Here is a 20,212-nt window from a genome sequence, read left to right as displayed (position 1 = left end):
GGTGACAGATAAGAAACATGGTTCTCCCTAAGTCTGACCTATTTAGTAGTTTTTAGGGTGGGTGCATTTTGTCATGTGGATCAACAAAAAGGCGGATTTTATTATAGTCGCATATAATCGTTTTCCCTTCTGATATGTTTTCAAGTGCAGTAAGACTTTAGTCCCAAACCCTGCTACAACCTTCCATCAGTGCTGCAAGAGCTTTGAACCTTCCTCTCATACTCAAGTCAGTTAAAGTTTGCAATTATCAGAAACACATACTGCCATTGTGTGTTGAAAGTGCAAAAAGTTTTTCTCTCAAAGTGTCCACTGCAGAAAGATCATTTATCGTCATTTGTCACGAATATGGGCAATCGTGACTTCACAACTCTTTCTGGGCATCAAGGCACTGCAGCTGCCGGTGCTTTTACAATGTCCCATGTGCTAAATGATCAAAGCTATTCATTCATTATGGCAGAACTACCAAAAGATCACTCACAATTTACAAAAGATCTGTAATTAATGCAGAAAAAGAAAACATCCTTGTAAGGTAGATTTTAGAATAAAAGAATGGCTATTATAAGACCTTTGTGAGACTGAAAACAGAGTAGTTTATTAATGGAATCATCTTTACCTGAAGTTTCTAATACATTAACCACATTTTGAGACTAACTCAGGAACAATCTTTCATGCTGAAGTCCTGGGGTAGATGTGAGAGGAAGCGCTGTGCCTCTCTGCCTCAGGTAACTTTAAACTCCACAGGCTTTCTGCACCACACACAGAACATATGCTATGATTGAATTATTTGCATTAAAATAAACTCTCTCTTACGGTTGTGTGAAAAACATACATACTCACCTGTTTTGTAAGAAGTCTGGTGAAAGCAGAGCAGCAGCGCTGACGACAACGAAGATGAAAGTGGCTCTTCAGCGGGGACAAGTGCAAAAAGATGGAGACGTGTGTGTGTAAGAGACCTGGGGATGTGAATAATTTATGTACCACGTGCATGACAGTATATGTCTCTAATTGTTTCCAGTCAACAAATACTGATAATAACATAACTAACTCTACAGCTATTAAACATTAGTTGCTGTCATTTTTGATCACACAGATAGCTTCTTGTCCAGATATTTAGAATAGGACCGTTGCTGTGGACAGAAGCAGTGAGAGAGTGTGAAAAGGACATTTGATATATCGATTTAACAGCAACAGGTGTGTGTGTCTATGTGGGATCAAATTTCTTTCTTCACAGAGTCGTGCTGGAAGGATCCAGAAAAAAACACACAAAAAGCTTATTCATGGAATATTATCTAATGGGATGTAATTATAAATACAAAATGTTTATCAAGGCTTATCTAAATAAAGAAGTAATCAACCAAACATTTAAAAACCTAAATCAGAAATATGCTAGGTTGAAATAAATGTGATAAAATTAGAGCGCAAAGCCAGATCTAAATTATTTATTTATCACATTACATGCCATTTTCTGTGTTTCTTTCATTTCAGCACCTCAGACTTGAGATTATAGCGTCCTAACATGTGACTGTTTTCACTCATCGAGCTACTGAGGCTTTAGCTGCTGTGGAACAAAATGTCAAACAAAAGTGTGCAGGTCTGTTATATTTACGGTTTAATATGTATGGTGATAAACTAGGTATTATACGAAGAAATGTTTTACTATTACAGGAATAACAACAAGTATACTGCTTCAAACTAAATATGTATTAGTTTTATGAGTTGTGATGAGATCAGCCTACACCCCTGCAATCATTATTAAAACTACTCAACACTTTGATTACAGGGTTAGAATTTGTCTCTTTTATATACACAAATGTACACCAAAAAAAAAAGTTTGCCCCAGTTTTTGCACGCCATGTGTAGTACAACTTGTAACGATGCTTTACCATCACTGCCTGCGTGAGATTTCCAGAATTATTGGGTAGTTGGTAATTATAATAAGGTACACAAACACCAGCTCTCTGTCATTCATGAATTGTTCTCTGTAAAAACTCTTTATGTAATGTTGTATTTGGCAACAACTCAATATGATTTACTTGATGGGACACGAAACAATGCGTACTAAGTAAGAAAAGACTTGAGTGGTTATCGATTGTGTGGGATTTAGCACCCAGAGTTAATCAGGAACAATTCATCAAGAAAGTGGCCAGTATGCAGATTTACAGTTAGCTATCAACTAAGCTTTTAACACTGGTTCACTCGTTGACATCACTTGTATCTAAAAAATTGTGCTCACTTGATTTATTCTGGGTTATTTGGAAACTATTTATTTAGCAGTTCATTATTTAGCAGTGCGTGCGACCACAAAGCAACGACCATGGGGCAGGCAGGGACTGAAAAGGCTGATAACTTCCAGTCTACAGCTCAGGACAGGACTGTTTGAGGAGAGCTCTGATGAACTTCTTCAGCTCTTTGTCCCCTCTGCTCCACCTCACCAGTCGAGTCAACACCAGTCTTCCCTCTTCAGCCTGAGCCAGGGCCAGGTACCACGCACCCTGGGCCCCATTCCCCTCCTTTTCTCCTTCTTTTTGTTTTGTTTGTCTCTTATCCATCTGTCCTGCCTCTGACGCCCTGTCTTCATTTGTCTCTGTGGAGTCTAGGCCAGGACAAGTACAGGTGCCTCCTTCTTGCAGCCACAAAGCGCCGTGGGCCATTGCGCCGCCAATGCCTTCTGCCTTCTCCGCTCCTCCCCCTGCCCACCTCAGGATGCGGCTGCGGGCCATAGGCACCAGCTGACGGTCTCCCCCCACTGTTGACACGCTGCCCAGACGCATCTTAAATGCTGCGACAGAGACGGAGAGAGTTCTGACAGGTGCCAATGCAGACGCATTGTAAAACAATCTTTCTATATCTTGTTTTGTACTGGAGTAATACTACAGAAGGTTAATCTGTGTTATTCTCCATTCTCAAAAGAAAGAAAGGGACGTATTTTGTAGTCTACTTTATCTAAATGAGTTTGTTCTCACCATATGAACTGTGGCAGAAGTTTTCCTGGATGTCAGTCTCTCCTTCAGCAGCCAGACTACAGGCATCACAGATAACACTCCCTAGGGGATGGACAAGAGAGAGGTAGGGGATTAGATGACTGCGTGTCTACAGAAGGGATGTAAAAAGAATAATTATAAAGTTGGTGGGACTGTTATAAACTCCAGGATCAAGGCAGGCAAAACAACTTCAAGACAGGATAGCATAAAGTAAATGTTCTGTTGTTATAGCAGCACAAGAAACAGGTCAAAGAGGTAGGAAACAGATTGACTGTTTTAAATTAAATAGAAAACAATAATAAAATAAAGAAATTACTTTCAAAAGCTATGTGCATTATGCACACCACAATTCCTGAGGCCACATACGTACATGCTTTTTACTACAGCCCGACTGATTATGAACTGGAGACACTTATGCTGAAATCAATATTAGAGAGTTGTTGAGGCCGATGTTTTAAACAAAACTGCATAATGAACAACAAACATTTTGGTAAGGATCCCTTAAATTTAGTTATTAAATAATTGTGAACAAGATATATAGTCTGCTGAGGGGAACATTTTACTGCTGATAAATACTTATTGGTGCTCTGGTGGGCAAACTATATCCTAATGCAAGTACTTTTCAAATGAACTCAAACATATCTTCAACATACTGACATGTCTCCTTACTTATTAGCAGGAATGAATGCCAATACCATTTTTTTTTTGTTTGAGACAAGCTAGTATTGGCCGGTGATATCGGTCAGACTAATTTGTACATTGTGCGAAAACATACATGCAGGGAGAGTACTGTGGTGGTGCAGTGCATTTGAAGAGCCTGATAGAACTGTGACTTTTCATTGCACACTGCAGTAGGGATAGGAATATATAGCCTAGTGCATGCTGTAATAGGCTATATTTAATAATTGTTACATTGGCATAGTAGGCCTACTAAGTACAACTTAAAAATATATCAAAAATGTGTGCATGAGTGTCACTGCTATAGGCCTTATAAAAAGTATTTGGTGGTGAGCATGTATCCGACAGTTCAGCTGTAGGACTATTTACTCAGGTGAGGAGTGACAATAAATCAACAAAAAGTAAAAAGTCAGAAATCAACAGATGCGTTCACTGACCTTTCAGCACCTCCTCGTGCCTGACCTCCTCTACCGTCCGCCCCTCCAGCTCTCCGGTTGCAGGGATACAGAGCTCGGTTGCGCGCGGAAACCGGGTGCAGTTGAACATCTCCGGCCAGGGGAACCCGAACGCGCTCATCACAGGCACGCAGCCGTCCCGCACGGCCTCGCACAGGCTCCTGCAGGGGCTGACCGGCCCGCTGAGCTCCGGCAGACACACCGGAGCGAACAGCGAGCACAGGAACTTCTTGGTGTCCCGGTGGCATAGCTTGGAGATGAGGGGCAGCCAGGCCGCCGACTGCTGCTGGGCCTCCCTCAGTGAATCGTGGCCGAGTAAGTTTGGGATGCGCATCTGCCTGTAGCCGATCCCGTGGCACAAAGACAGGGTGCTCGGGATGGGTTTACACACGGAGCGCACTGAGGACCTGAACCCGAGTGACGGCGGCCCGAGCTGGGCAGGAGCCCCGGTGTCGGAAGCATGAGAAACTCCAAACAGTAAAACAAAGCTCAGCACAGAAACAAACATTTTGTTCCAACAAGACCACAGTGAAATCTACAAGAGCTGGCCCACTTCTGCCTGGACTTGACCGGCGTGTAGGTGTAAACAAAGAGGTGTGGAGGAAACGGGGGGTTAATGAGAGGGCGGGCGCCTCCCAGTCATCGTCCCACCCCATCAGACTGGCGTCTCCCTCCAAATTTCACAGTGCCACCGGGGGCATACTGTTTTTTTCTTCTGTCTGGCATTCATGCTGTAAACCACAAACATTGTAGTAGACACAAGTAAATTTAGGCTTGGCCTACATATCGGTTATCGTCATTTCCCTGGGATTACGCAAACCTGACTATATACTTCAGTGTTTTTAACACTGTTCATAATGCTATGCAAAATTGTAGGACTACTGTTTTGAAGTTGATTGCATAATACTAAACAGTGTTTTTGTTCAGGCTTAAAATAATGAAGTTTAAGTGGTGAATAAGATCAAGGTCACAGTGATTGAGAGTCTCTGTCCCTTGAACTCTTTATAGAAAGCTTTTCTCTAAATTGAATCCAGGTCTTTGCATGTGTTGTATTTTTTCTTGTTTATATTCATCTTATTTTTATTATCAGGCCCAATTCATTTCATTATACACAGAATTTAAAGCAAATTTGGTGGAACGAGCTACCACATGCCATTAGAGCAGGGGTGTCCTTCTAACTTCAAGAACCTCTTGAAAACTCATCTCTTCCAAGAACACTTCTTCTTAAAACACCTCTAACATGCACTTCCTGTGCTCTTCATCTTTCTCCTTACAATTCTCTTGTATTGATTAGCCTACACTATTTGTTAACTTTTACTTCTTCCCCTGTAGGTATTTATCCCATTGACGCCGTATGCGCTAATAGCTCTTATTTATTGCTGCTCTTTGTAGATCTTTTACGTCATTGACGCTTGTATGTTGTTCCTCAAATGTTAGTCGCTTTGGATAAAAGCATCTGCCAAATGACTAAATGTTTAAGTCAGAAAGTATGAAACAAAAGTATGCTCTGTTTCCTTTCCTGTTTTTTATTTATTACAAAATACAGCAAAAATGTAAATACTCTGTAGATCCATAATAACTTCAATCACACAGTGTTTAAGTTTTTAGGTTCTGAAAAGGGGAGAAACATTTATATATAGACTGTGCAGTTGCCTACAAAGTTTGCTTATGTTTGTACAGAGATTCTGAAGTAATTCAATGCATTTTTTTGTAAAAGCTTTGAGAAAGCTGTTTTAGTGTATGAAGAGCTCTGAAAACACGTTAACTGTGTGTATTGTGAAATTAGGTACTGGAAATAAAATGTTACTGCTGTGTGTCAGAGAAGCGGTGTGTGTGGTACCCTGTCATCATACTCAGCCTGAGGGTGTCAGAGACCCTTTCATCTTTTTTCCAGGGAGAAACATGCCTCGTCCTGTTCCCTTTGATTTTGCTTAGTAGCAGCTTCTATGAATTCGGACAGCTCGAACTTGATTAAATATTTGCACGGTTCATTTTTCACTAAATTTCCTACCCTCATTCAAAGAAAAAAGGGAAAACATGCTTGTGCAGGTGGAATTGGCACTTAACTCAGTGCAGTAATACAGCATATCACATGTAGCTATACTTTGCACAGTAAGCACTGTATTTGTGTCTGTTTCAATATTTATTGAATATCAACATACTTGCTAAGTTAATGCATAAATAATCAAAAACTCTATAAGCACTCTCTACAAGCATGGCTGAATTAACATGTTAGAGGGCCCAAGGGCAGAAATGAGCTGTTGGGGCCCTATTGCCCACCCACCTACTGCCCTCGGTAAATTGTGTATGTGCCCTGTCATGTCAAAGCAAATGCCAACCAGCAAATGCCAATGATGAAGTATTATTTTTGGTGAGTTTGTGGTGGCTTCATTAAACAATTCAATTTAGAAATATGCTCTGCACATCTTACCGAAACCTTTGACTTGAATCTGGTGTCATTTACACTGGGGGACATGTCCCCACCACTTTTTGAAATGGGTGATTTTGTCCCCATCACTTTTTGAAAACATTTGTTAAAAATGTTCATTAAAAAATAGTTTGCAACAAGACAACAAAACAAAAAATGCTTTTAGAAAGGTTTATTTGCAATATAAAGATATAAAGTTTTATATTTTGAATTGTCACCTGCCACCTGAATTTTGTGTTTCTCTTTACTAAATAAAAACATTTCCATCATAAACTGATGCAGAAAAGGCAGAAATTGGTGCAAAAAATAGAAGTACATTAAAAATAAGAAGGCAATCAAAACTTATTATGCGTTTGACAAATTTCTTATGGACAAATGATATATCATTTTAAATCTACTTTTAATTTCTTATGTCCTGTTCTTTCTGTTTTTCTTTATATTGTACATGTAGGCCTACCCCTGTATCTGGATGTGTTGTGTTCATAATGTCAACGTAAATCTGTTGTAGAAAATAATATACATATGTATACATTTTAAAATGAAAGAAATTGGTGGGGAAAAAATCACCATGCCCTGCGACCCTGTATGCAGGATAAGCGTTGACGATGGATGGATGGATGGAAAAATAACATTGAATGCAGGAAATTAAGTGTTTAATGCTCAAAAGTCCTCCCTCAGACACCTCGTTCATATATTTAAAGAGAATTTCTAAAAGACAGAGTTAAATCGTCTCATCTTGTTCTCGTGAAACCATTATCGTGTATCATCTTGTCAATATTGTCAAACCCCTAATCTGAGCCCTTATTACCCCACACTACTTTTCAACACAAAGTGACAACCTTGTTTTTGCCTCCTCCACAGCTGACAATGTAATTTTTTGAAATGTAATATTTACTTTTATTATTTTGTCCCACTGTTGCTAATGGTTTATTTATTTTATTTATTTATTTTACAAAGCTCACTTTTGAAAACCCCCCCTTCACGTGACGAAGGCCGCAGCCGCTTCTCAAATACCGGAAGTGCCCGTTGTGTTGTTGCACCACTGAGCTGCTGTCATGTGATAGCTCGTCCGAGGAGCTGCTGTTAACAGTAGCTTCCTACGTTCAGACGGATCTAGAGTAAAACCACGCAGGAGACAAGTTGTATGTTTCGTTGGAGAAGATAAACACGGCTCGTTTCTGACGGAGACGCTGGGGTTGTGTAGTCTCGGACGCGGTCATGGGTTGCTGTTACAGCAGCGAGAACGATGCCACAGAGGAGGTAGTTAAACTAGCTGCTAGCTGGCTAAAACACGATAAATACTATGTTTTTACTAAGAATCAAAGGGCGTGATATTATTTTATGTACCGAGGATGTTTTAGACATAAAATGCATTAAGAGTAGTAATAGTTTAATAGTTAAAGTGATTTCACTCCCAAAAGTAGCTTTAGCCTGTCGGAAAGGCCTGACCCTAGGAAGGCTGTGAAGTTAGCACATAATCGATCAAAACGTTACACAAGAAGAGCTGTAACTTACACACCTGGAGACAAAGAAACATGTACAATTGCACACTTATGTAACTTACCGCGACTTTTAACATTGGCAGGACACATAAGTTCCTGAAACCGAACTGTTTTAACGCAATCTGTAACTAACTGAATTAATAGTAAATGACTAATTATTACACAAGAAGAACTGAAGGGAAATCTGGAGACCGTGGTCTTGATGTTTTTTATGTCATATGACCTTCAAGCTATTTAGTTATTTATAGTTTAAGGAAACCAGTCCATTCTTCCTTCATGCAGAATGGCTTGCCTCATATGAACTTAATCTTATATAATAGTAACACAAGGAGTACAATACAATTCACGTCTAACCACAAATAATGTGTTAGTCTGAAAATGTAACTAACGTCTTATTTGTAATTTGTAGTTCATTTCTTTATTCACTGGCAAAAAGTAAACTAATGTCAGAGTCAGATAATTATGTTAGCAATACTAAGCTTAGAGCAGGGTCTATAAAGAGTGTAATAATGCATGGTGTAAAATGCATTGCTATGGTTGTTGAGATGATACCTTTACATTTTTGTCTCAAAAAACTGTTATATTGTAACACAATTATTTAATTTGTGGTAAGAACATCTGGCACTTTATACTTTTACTATAGTTTACTTTTTACGTTGTTTGCAGGTTAGTAGTGAATTTTAACTACCTTGCTCTTTAATGGGTTAATTTATGTTTTTTGAAGAACTTGCTGTTGTGATTATTTTATTGTTTGTTTAATTGTTTGTGATTTTTATGAGCATCAAGTGCAACTGAACAGATTCACTCAGTTGTTTTAGCATAGGTGGTAGTGTCACATACTTGTGCGATGTAAATGTATGGAACAGATTGTATTATGTGTGTGATTGTGAAGTCCATATGTAGTTATTGTTTGTTACTGCAGCCCAAGACACATTTCTCTCAGGGGACAATAAAGTTTCTTTAATTATCTTGTATCCAATGAAGAAACCACCTTCAGTGGGTCACACAGTACTTTCTTGTTTCTTCTCATAGGCTAAGTTACTATGGTTTTATCAAGTGTATGTCATGTCTTGAATAAAAACAATCTAGTAGGCACATCCTTTGGTGTTTACTTCTACCATATTAATTTGCTACACAACAGTCACATAATTTGTTAAACTGTAACGAGCTGACCGCTTTGTTATCCTTTATTTATAATCTGATCCACCTGTTCCAGGATGCTGAGGCACGTAAGCCGCTGATCCCCCACCCGAACCCTGTCAGCAAACCCCCAAATGGAACAGACTGGATTACTACCAGTGTCCCCTCAGCGCGGACAGATGAACAGGCCCTCCTTACATCCATCCTCACCAAGACAGCACAGTAAGACACTCGTTCATGCAACCGAAGACGAGACACATTCTGCATGCGTTTCCTGATTATAAAGGTTGGTGGTTCTTTTTAATAAACCTGCGAATATTCCCTCTCTGTCAGGAACATCATTGATGTCGCAGCCGCTGACTCTGTCATGATGGAGCAGCATGAATACATGGACAAAGCTCGGCAATACAGGTATGTGGGTAAGCGTTTGCGTAACATTTGTTATGGACGGCTGTTGCTCTAATGCAGCTTTCTGTTTCTTGTATGGGTATGGGAAGGGTGTGGGTTTCTGTTTGGACAAGAGTTGCCTTTTTAAAATGAGATGAATTAGTCTTGCGTTTTACGCTTACCTGGAGATGGTTATCATTAACGAGCTGAGTCGTACATGCAGGTAGCCTATACCCTTTAAAGATGGTATATTTAAGTTCTTAGAGCCATTTAATAACAGTCTTAGTAAAGATATTGAGCTTAACTTTGTGCTGTGTACTATTTGTACACTGTATGGTGCTTAATGGTGTGGGGTTGTATCTCACTCATTTATGGGAAAGAGATGTTCACATGACTTAAATACTATTTAGCCAGGTGTATATCCCACAGCATGTATTGGTTGGTATTGGCTTAAATGTAAGTGGGAAGCTGTAAACAGGTGTTCTGTGAAATTTCTACACCCACCCAACAACATAATAAGGAAATGGAGGAAGTGATTCAACCAAAAATTGCAACAGTGTAGGCCTTCTCCCTCAAACTTTACCTTGAACCTACATACAATGCCACCCGGTGGCTACATTTTTACCAAACACAGCAGCCTTGTTTAGGCGAAAATACGCAAGACACAAGGTGATGTGTTGTGGACAAAAGTAAACTTTGCAAGCAAGTAAGCTTGTGGGTTTTTTCTTTTTTTGGTTGTTGTTTCAGTACAAAGCTGGCTGTGTTGAACAACAGTCTGCCCCAGAAGAAAGCCCTCACTCTCCCCTCGCTCACCAGCCAGCCCCACCAAGTGCTTGCAAGTGACCTGGTGCCATACTCAGATGTTCAGCAGGTAATCATACACGAGCACACATGGAAAATGAGTTGGCATGTGTTGTTTCCTTGTTGGCTACATTTAGCATTAGAGAAATAGTTCTTTGGACACTGTATGCAGTGTGTAGCCGTGTGGTATTTCAGTGTGTGAGGGTGTGACTAAATGTGTGGTTTAAAATAGAAGAAGATATCTAATGCTTTTAATGTTGTTACTGTTTTAGTCCGACTACTAAAAGTGTTGGTCACACACAGCAAACTAGTCTTGTTTTACTCTTTTTCTTCATTTTCACACTCTAACAGAAAATCTGTCTTCCTCTGTCTTTGCAGGTGTCCAAGATAGCAGCCTACGCTTACAGTGCAATCTCTCAAATCAAAGTGGATGCTAAAGAAGAACTGGTGGTCCAGTTTGCCATTCCCTGATTCTGCGACTCTGGCCCGCATATTTTTCCTCCCATCCCGCTCTCTCTGTGTCACTTCTGCATCCTCACCCTCCAGCTCACCCTTGATTAAAGCATCTTGGTCTTTTTGCTTCTTAGCTATGCCTCTAACTGCTACAAAGACAGAGACAATGTAGGATTGCACCCTATGGCTGTCCTTTAGTGTACTTTATGGGTCAGTGATGACGGTCGTCATGGGCAGTGGAAGATGGTCTACTGTGGATGGGGCCATTGGGGTGTGATCTCATATTTACAACAAGGCCTCCTCTGTACGTTATGTGTGGACGACAGGCTTTGTCAGAACCAGCTGTGGAAAAAGCATCATGCATCCTTCTCGGTGATCTCTCTCTCTCTCTCTCCTATTTTTTTTTTTTATGGGTTTCAGGGTCGTCTCAGCATCTTTATTTTATTAGTTTCCCTAGCCTGTATAATCAGTATACTCCCCACCTAGACTGTTAAAGGCATGAAAGAATGTTCACCTGGAGAGAGCTGCAGAATTTTTGGCACATTGGCTAGTGGTGTATACTTGATAGAGGAATGGAAATTATCACAGAACCATAGGTGCAAGTCCAATGGTTGTGTATTTTAGCCATTAACCTGGATAAAAACTTGCAACATGGCTTAAGGTTTGCACTTCATATATATTTAACTCTGTTTTGTCGTCTTGGGATGACACTGCCCTTTCATTCACTCATTGTTTCTCCTTGCAAAAAACAACAAAAATCTATAAATTGGAGCCCAAAAAAAGGAGAATATGTTTTCTCTTAAGGTTAAGATTTCATTATAATTTGGTAGGTTGTAACACTATGATCCTGATATATGCCGGCATCAAACATCTCGGTAATCTGGTCTCACTTTGCACCAAGACCCATATCTCACAAAACCTAAACGTGCACCAGTAAACTAACCTGACTGAGGTAATTTCATTCACATTTCACTGTAATAATGTTTGAAACTGGCAGTGAAATGGGTTGCGTTGGTTATTTGTTGTTCGCTGTGTAATCTCTTCTTCCAGTTGAGGCCAAATCATGAGTGACCTGTCCATGGCTGGTGTCCCGTGGTGGGTGAGGCTGCGAACGGTGGGGCTAGGGGGCCAGTTAATGTCACTGTGAGCGGGAAAAGAAGGAGCTTTCTTGGGGTGCAAGTTATTAAGTTTACAGGCAGTAATGTGTCTTTTAGCATTAACAGAATGAGCTGGCAGACTCTTGAAATCAAATCCCAGAACTTATTTAATAGCAGCGGAGGCATACAGACATGGAGGGGCGTGGATGGTGCAGGGACAGATATTGTGTATTCATGCCTTTGTACAGAATTTTCTGGTTGAATATAGAAACAGATGATGGATTGTTCCTCTTTTCATAGAGGGTTCATTGGTCAGGATAGGCTAAAATCTTGTGGTGAAAAACATTTTTATGAAAAACAAGAACTCTTTTTAGGCTTGTGTTTGTCAGCTTTTAAAAAAAGCTTTTTGCTGCAGATTGTAATAAGATTGAGTTGTTCCTATTAATCAGAAACTAACCATTGTAGCAGTGTGGCAGAGCGTTAACAATCCATGTACCACCACAGATAAAATGATCCGAGACCTTTTTGTGATTATTTATTTGTGTTTTTAAATGTATATGCGTGAGCAGGGAGCACGGAGAGCCGCTCTCGAGTCTCTAAAGGGATGATCTGCAAGGCCGTGATTATTTCAACCAACAATTGATTTGAGCTTTTTACAATGGGTTCTTGGCAATTTTTTTTGTTATACTACCTGAAATATGTTTATAATATCTTAGGCTAGTACCAAAAAGTTTTAAGAGTTTGGGTTTTTTGTTTGTTTCTTGGTTCATTAAAGATTTTCAACATAAGCACTCACATGTCATATTTAATAAAGTTTAACATCCCTATGCTCGTATCTGGGAAGTAGTTGGTTCAGTAATGCTACACACAGTCATTAACATTAATAACAATAAAAAACACACCCATGTTAGGAACAATTAGAGAATTTCAAGTATGTCAGAGCCAATACCTCAGGATCATTCAGTGACATTTTGGACTAATCAATGATAGCAGGTTGAAAATGGAGAAAAAACAAGCATTATAACAGTGCTAATTTCATCACAGATATACAGACAAACATACAATGTAAATAATATTTTAGCGGCTTTCCACCTGTGGTGTTGGTGGTGGTGGAGCATAGAACATTTGGGTGAAACTTCGATTTCAACACACCCCAAGGGAGACGAGCCAGCAGTCACTGGAGGGTCTCCTTGCTGCCTCTACTGCGGCCGTTGCTGTTATGCCAAATCTTCGCCATGATTCGCTCCTGACGTGTCACAGCGCTGAAGTCCATCGTCTTCAACCGAGGCAGTGCAGAAATAACCCGATTCCTAAATGCACAAAAACATATATTCATACATGCGTACTGAATAGTTTATTCTGTGTCCACACGGATAATGATGAGGTGTATATGTCTGTAAACTCTATGAAAAGTTGACCATGTCTCTACTTACTGGTGCTACACATATAAAATTTTATCAAAAGGCTGCACTAATTCATGAGTAAGCAGTTCTACTCAGTTAAGACTTACAACCATCAGCCAACCCCTCTTTCTGTGTGTGTGTGTGTGTGTTTGTAGCTGGTGTTGCTAAGCAGACAAGAATGTAACATGAGCTTGCACTGCAGTAAAGCACCTGTTACAATGTTATGCACCTACATGGCTGCCAGGCATGTCTCACGTAGACACACAATGTATTCACTCTCGGAGCATAAGAGTAAACCCTCACTCTGCACCTTTGAAGTGTGTGACAGTATTTGGTTCTGTTCACTTTGCTCATTCACATTCAGTTTTCGTGAGAAAGGATAAGCTTCTCACAGCCAAACATTTTACAGCTAAGCAGGATGTGTGTGTATGTGACTGTGTTTAAGGTACATTTGTGATCTTTGAAAGAAAGTCTCCACCTGTAAGCCTTGTTAGTCTCTATAACATTTCCATGCATAGTGATAGTGTGTAGATGTGGCAGCGCTGCCAGCCTGTCCACCTCTGACAGAATAAAAATGCTGTTGCCGTGAAGATACAACACACGCAGTTCGCGCAGCTCACTCAAAACCTGGAACACAAGCACACACATGTTGCAGATCTATCAGGACAGAAAGAAGAAAGACAGCTAAGCAAACAAGCCATGGAGAGAGGAAGCTAACTTGATCTATGTGTGAGATGTTGTTGAAGGAAAGATCCAGCCAGGCAAGCTGTGATGGCTCAGCCAGGAAGTGGCAAACAGTCTTCTGGAGGTCACAAAGGTCAGTGATGTTGTTGTTATTAAGACGCAGGGAGCGACTTAGGTACTTCATCTCTGAATTTGTCTTTGACGGCCGCAGACCGCTGCTGGGTTCCTCTATCCATGTGTCTGTGAACCCAAATAAAATGTGAATATTAAGTACTGGCGAAAGATAATTCATTGCAGTCATTGAGTTTCCGTCTAACTTGTACATGCATTTGGTAGATCAAATGCTTAAAATGTTCATTTAGAGAAGAATAATACAGTCTATTCGTACAAGTTTGCCACAAACTACATACAGATATATACTGAAAATGTATTTCCAAGGTGTACTAATCCTATGCTTATTTAGTATACACTACACTTTAATGTGCAGTTACAGCAAAGATACAGTTATTCCCTTTCAAAGCTGTAATGACATGAAAATACAGGAATAAACAATAAAGTACCATTAAAAAAATATGATAGGAATATGACAGTAACAGAGTGCACTACCTGCCAAACTGCTGATGTGTTTAAAAGATAAATCCACCGGAGCTCCAAACATATTCACACCTGTAATCGATTCACTCACCTGTGGGAGGACAGTGACGTCACACCTGTACTTTATTCAAACTGTACCATGTATTTACAAACACACTTGATAGCCATCCTGTTTCAGTATGTTAAGACCACACATAACGTTAAACCACACATTTCTATAGAAATAGTAAAGATATACACAAACCCCAAATTTCGTTCCCGATTTGTTGCTCGAGCGAATTGACAGGCAGAGTAAGCGACTTTACTTTGTCATTTTCTCATTTTCTCAAAGACAAGTCATGCAGTATGAAAGTCTTAACGTTACCTGAATAGAGGCGATACAATCTTAATTTTACGCGAAGCAAGCACCGTGTACAACGTCATTTATCATTGCGTCGGGCTTGGCGCTAGGATACCGGCGGCTACACATGTGACAACGTCCGGTTTTCAAAATAAGGTTTTAACTTTTTGATGTATACCAAATACATATGTATGAAATAAGATGAATTGGATTATGTTCACATGAAGTATAAAACATGTTATAGCCTATGTCCCTAAAAAGTAAAAACAAAAATCCACTGAAATGTTAGGGAAATTACTTTATTCTTTGATTTTGGCTTGCTAAAAAAACGACTCACACATTTGAGTTATAGGTATCTATAGTTATCTCAAGTTCAAGATAACTATGACTATAAGCAGACTTTATATTAAGCATTTTTACTGTATCAATTTAGAGATTTAAAATACTGCAGTGAAATACCTTCCCTTCAGATACTTGAGGTGACGTAAAAACACACTGATCAAAATTATCAGGGCTAAGAAACTTAAATACTACAGCGCACCTGTAGAAGCTGACCGCCAAACTTCCTCAGCCTTTGCAGAAAGTACAGTCTTTGGTGAGCCTTCTTAACCAGATGTGTCATATTCTTTGCCCAGCTTTAATCTTCACTAATGTGTACTCTCTAATCAGCAGTGGTTGATGTTTTCTTTGCCTAATGTCCACAACCATCTCCTTGGTCTTGCTGATGTGCAGTGTTAGCAGAATGTGATTAGGTCAAACACCTCCTTCCTGGAGGCTGCCTCGCCATCCCTGTTGATCAGGCCACTCGCTGTTGTATCAACGGCAAATTTGATTAATAGTCTATATTATTTGGATGGAGAGCAATACAATCACGTGTGAACAGTATACAGCCTTGAGGAGTGCCTGTCTTCATGATAAGGGTGCTTGAGGGATTCTTGCCAAGTTGAATAATAATAATAATAATCCTTATTTGTAGAGCACTTTTCAAAAACAAGTTACAAAGTGCTTTAACAAGTGTAAAGAATAATACAAAAAAAGATAAGAGCATGAAAATTTAATATAAAATTAGTAAAATATAATAAAATAAAAGGGATAAAATAAAGTCAAATAAGATTGGGAAAAGCTCTCCTATAAAAGTATGTTTTAAGAAGGGACTTAAAAGAGTTCACTGACTCAGCCGACCTGATTTCCTCGGGCAGGCTGTTCCAGAGCCTCGGGGCCCTGACAGCAAACGCTCTGTCCACTTTAGTTTTCAGTCAAGACTCTGGAACAGACAACAGACCTCTGCCCGAGGATCTCAAGGTACGTGCTGGTGCGTATGGGACTAAAAGGTCAGAAATATAACAAGGCGAGAGGCCATGAAGAGCTTTAAAAGTGATCAATAGAATTTTAAAGTCAATTCTAAAACATACTGGGAGCCAGTGTAATGAAGCTAAAATAGGAGTAATGTGGTCATATTTCTTTGTTCTGGTTAAAAGCCTGGCAGCTGAGTTCTGGACAGTCTGGAGTCGATCAATAGATTTTTGGGTTAAACAGGTGAAAAGGCTGTTGCAATAATCCAGGCGTGATGAGATGAAGGCGTGTAAAATGGTCTCGGTGTCCTTAAAAGTTAACATTGATCTAATTTTAGCTATATTTCTAAGTTGATAAAAACATGATTGAACAAGTTTTGTGGTGTGCTGCTCGAAATTTAAATTACTATCAAACCAAACACCAAGGTTCTTTGCCACAGGCTTAATGTGATTTACTAGGGAACCAGCAGATGGCAGTATTTGTTTTGCCATCTGCTGGGACCCAATGACCAGGATTTCCTGTTTTGTCTGAGTTCAGCTGGAGGAAATTATTTGACATCCATTTTTTAACTTCACAAAGGCAGTTGTTAAGTGAACTCAGCATTCCAGGGTCTGTGGATCTGACGGGCAAGTATATTTGTGTGTCATCAGCATAAATATGAAAAGAAATGCCATGTTTATGGATAATATGTCCAAGGGGAAGCAGATACAAGGAAAACAAAATGGGTCCTAAGACCGACCCCTGAGGCACACCATATTTAACTGGACAGAATGAAGAGACATAGTTGTTTACAGACACGCAAAACTTCCTATTTGACAGGTAGGATGAAAACCATTCTAGGGCAGTACCAGAGATCCCCACCCAGTGCCTCAGTCTGTCTAACATGATGTTGTGATCAATGGTGTCAAAAGCAGCGCTAAGGTCCAGGAGTACAAGGACTGAGCACATACCTTCATCAGCAGACATTAAAAGGTCATTGGTGACTTTAAGCAGGGCAGTCTCAGTGCTGTGGTACTTCCTAAAACCAGACTGAAACTTTTCAAATATTTTGTTATTTTCCAGTACAGTGAGCAGCTGTTTGGACACAATTCTTTCTAGAATCTTTGCAATAAAAGGCAGTTTTGAAACTGGTCTAAAATTATGTGGGAGGGAGGGATCTAAACCAGGTTTCTTTAAAAGTGGGTTCACGCAAGCCGTTTTAAAATAATCAGGGACACAACCAGTAGATAGGGAGCTGTTGAAAACAGAGATCAAATGGGGCCCAACAGCATCTATTACTTTCAGTAAAAATTTTGTAGGTATTATATCAAGTGGGCTGGAGGACGCTCTCATTTGTGATACTGTTTTTAAAAGCTCAGACAAGTCGATGGGATAAAACTGGTTAAAACTCTGTTGTTGCTGGTGAGGAACCTCTGAGTAAGAGGCCACGGGGGTAATAGAGGCTCTGATTGACACCACCTTATTGGTAAAATAAGATAAAAACAATTCACAGTCATCATTACTTCCAGCTGAGGCACAAGGAGGGGTTGGGTTTACCAGCTGATCCACAGTCTTAAACAGAAACCTGGGATTGTGTTTATGTGTAGTAATGAGTTCAGAAAAATAGTGTGTTCTCGCATCCTTAACCATGTTATTGTAGTTAATTAATAAATCCTTCAGACTGAGGTAATGGACTTGGAGACTGGATTTTTTCCATCTGCGCTCTGCTTTCCTGCATTCCCTTTTGAGGCTGCGAATGCTGTCATTTATCCAGGGTTGCTTACTAGCTTTAGACGTAGGCCTAACCTTTAGAGGAGCAGTAATATTTAGTGATGACAAGCAGATATGATTGAAGTGATCGACCAGATTGTTGGTGTTGGAATCAGACAGGTGTTGGCTTTGGCTCTGAAAGAATGCGCAAAACTTTGAAACACTTTGTTCATTAAAGATGCGACAACACACGGAGCTTGGTGAGGCGGCATGAGTAACAGGCGAATCGCAGCTAAAAACAATACATCTGTGGTCAGATATGGTCATGTCCACTAATTCCACAGAGGAAATGCTGACACCCAGGGTAAAAACCAAGTCCAGTGTATGACCACGGTTATGTGTTTGCCCTTTGACATGTTGTTTGAAGTTAAAAGAAGTGGCCAAATTTAAAAAGTCAGTTGCATTAACATTGTTGGGGTCATCAACATGAATATTAAAATCGCCACAAAGAACAATTCTGTCATAATTTAAAACCAGAGTAGATAAAAATTCAGGAAGTTCTGATAAAAATCCTCCAGGCGGTTTTGGGGGGCGATAAATTATAACAAATATGATAGGTTGCAGCCCTCCAACTTTAAGAGTGAGAACTTCAAAGGAGTTAAATTCATCACAGCGTACTTGATGACATTTCAAATTTTTCCTATACACGCTCACTAGCCCACCACCACGACCACTGACCCTCGGTTGACTAAAGCAATCATATTGAGGCGGACACAGTTCAGCTAGTTGGGTATAGTCATTCATTTGCAACCATGATTCAGTTAAAAACATAAAATCTAGATTAGCAGACAAGATAAAATCATTTAAGATAAAAGTCTTACTTGAAAGTGATCTCACATTGAAGAGAGCCATTTTAAATGAGTTTGTTCTGGGTGCTGGAGTTGGTGCAGTTGTCCTAATCCTTAAGAGTTTACTAATATTTCTGTGTGGGATGTGCACATTTCAGTTTACTGGTCTATGCATGATGATGACAGGAATAGAAGTCTGTGGGACAGCGCTGGGAGCAGACGGCTTTACATGCCAGCAGGTGGAGACAGTTGTTTGTGGCAGTGAGGCAGAGATCTGTTCAGTGAGCGGTGGTGTGTCCAGGTGTGCTGCATGAATGATTAGTCATTCACGTAAGTCATGTGTGGACCGCACATAGACTGAGGCCTCCCAGCAAGGAATTCTGTGATCCAGTTGCACAACGGAGGAGAGAATCCAAGTTTGTGCATCTTGACCATGAGTTTGGAGAGAATGATTGTATTGAAGGCAGTGTTGTAGTCAATAAAAAGCATTCTGGCAAACTGACTTTTTTTCCAGATGAGTGAGGATTGTGTGCATGGTTAGTGGGATGGCGTCGACTTAAGATCTTTGTCCGATAAGCAAACTTTGCTGGGATAATACTCGGTATGTAATTTTTGACCAGTCTCTCAAAACACTTCATGAGTACTGGGCCACTGGTCTGTAATCACTTAGGCAGGATATTGCCGATTTCTTGGGAACAGGGAGGATTGTAGGGGTTTTGAAGTAGAATGCGATCTGTGTCCAGGTTGAGTGAAAGGTTAAAGATATCAGTAGCAATGTTCATCAGCTCTGAAGCACACAACCTTCAATTCAAACAACTTTATTTATCCCCGTAGGGCAATTCAGTTTCAGTCTACCAGTCATACACAACAAACAAAAATAAAGCAACAAAACAGAACAATCACAATCAATCCCACATTCAAAAACCCTGTCAGTGACTACATATCAACACTTGGGCACCAGAGCAAAGCAGCAAATACACAGGTTGCAATGCATGGACCAATCAAGGACCATAATTCAAGGAAATAAATGGATAAATAAGTACTAAATAAATACAGCGCCGTCCTAAGGGCATTAAACAGAATTCCTGACTAAGAACATGAACCTGTCTCGCCTTCTAGACCACCTGTTGTTTTACAGAGGGAGCTCAGGTCTGTCTCTCTCTCAGCTGGACCCCATTAACCTTGGTGCAGAACTTAAAAATGCTGCTGAGGCTATTATTGCCCTCAGACAATCCTTTAAACCAGCAGATAAAAAAATCAAAAGACTATTAATAAACAAATGAAAAAAATACATAAATCACTCAGGGTGACATTAAAAGCTTTCGCATCAAGTGAATCCTTAGTTGTCCCTGTTTAATGATTGACTCAATGGGTTTATTAAACTTGAGGTTGGAGTCAAACATGGTTCTTAAGTACTTGTATGTATGGTATGGTGGCCC

The 20,212-nt window shown here is 40.0% G+C and overlaps 3 protein-coding genes across 4 annotated transcripts; 1 reads left to right on the top strand and 2 right to left on the bottom strand.

The window, feature by feature from the left end:
- Positions 1-1,592: 1,592 nt before the first annotated feature.
- On the bottom strand, positions 1,593-4,657 carry sfrp2l (secreted frizzled-related protein 2 like). The gene is made up of 3 exons (XM_038694298.1): positions 4,097-4,657; positions 2,964-3,044; positions 1,593-2,779 (listed from the first exon to the last, which is right to left on the bottom strand). Exons 1-3 carry the CDS (start codon positions 4,620-4,622, stop codon positions 2,355-2,357), a joined length of 1,032 nt encoding a protein of 343 aa, XP_038550226.1. The 5' UTR covers positions 4,623-4,657; the 3' UTR covers positions 1,593-2,354.
- A 2,919-nt stretch (positions 4,658-7,576) lies between these two features.
- On the top strand, positions 7,577-12,710 carry lamtor1 (late endosomal/lysosomal adaptor, MAPK and MTOR activator 1). The gene is made up of 5 exons (XM_038693219.1): positions 7,577-7,802; positions 9,261-9,406; positions 9,518-9,595; positions 10,319-10,442; positions 10,751-12,710. Exons 1-5 carry the CDS (start codon positions 7,761-7,763, stop codon positions 10,841-10,843), a joined length of 483 nt encoding a protein of 160 aa, XP_038549147.1. The 5' UTR covers positions 7,577-7,760; the 3' UTR covers positions 10,844-12,710.
- LOC119882887 (leucine-rich repeat-containing protein 51-like) lies at positions 12,708-15,074 on the bottom strand. Of its 2 annotated transcripts, none has more exons than XM_038693218.1 (5): positions 14,968-15,074; positions 14,616-14,694; positions 14,044-14,249; positions 13,804-13,952; positions 12,708-13,232 (listed from the first exon to the last, which is right to left on the bottom strand). In XM_038693218.1, exons 2-5 carry the CDS (start codon positions 14,665-14,667, stop codon positions 13,097-13,099), a joined length of 543 nt encoding a protein of 180 aa, XP_038549146.1. In that variant the 5' UTR covers positions 14,668-14,694; positions 14,968-15,074; the 3' UTR covers positions 12,708-13,096. The 2 variants fall into 2 exon arrangements, with proteins under 2 accessions (XP_038549146.1, XP_038549145.1); XM_038693217.1 differs by having other exon boundaries at positions 14,848-15,000.
- Positions 15,075-20,212: the final 5,138 nt, after the last annotated feature.

The sequence above is a fragment of the Micropterus salmoides genome, unplaced genomic scaffold (genome assembly GCF_014851395.1).
Source record: "Micropterus salmoides isolate LMB-PRFRI ecotype aquatic unplaced genomic scaffold, ASM1485139v1 Ms_hic_scaffold_3, whole genome shotgun sequence".
Lineage (NCBI taxonomy): Eukaryota > Metazoa > Chordata > Actinopteri > Centrarchiformes > Centrarchidae > Micropterus > Micropterus salmoides.
Note: the sequence above shows the minus strand (reverse complement) of the source record. Positions and strands in the feature narration are given on the sequence as shown.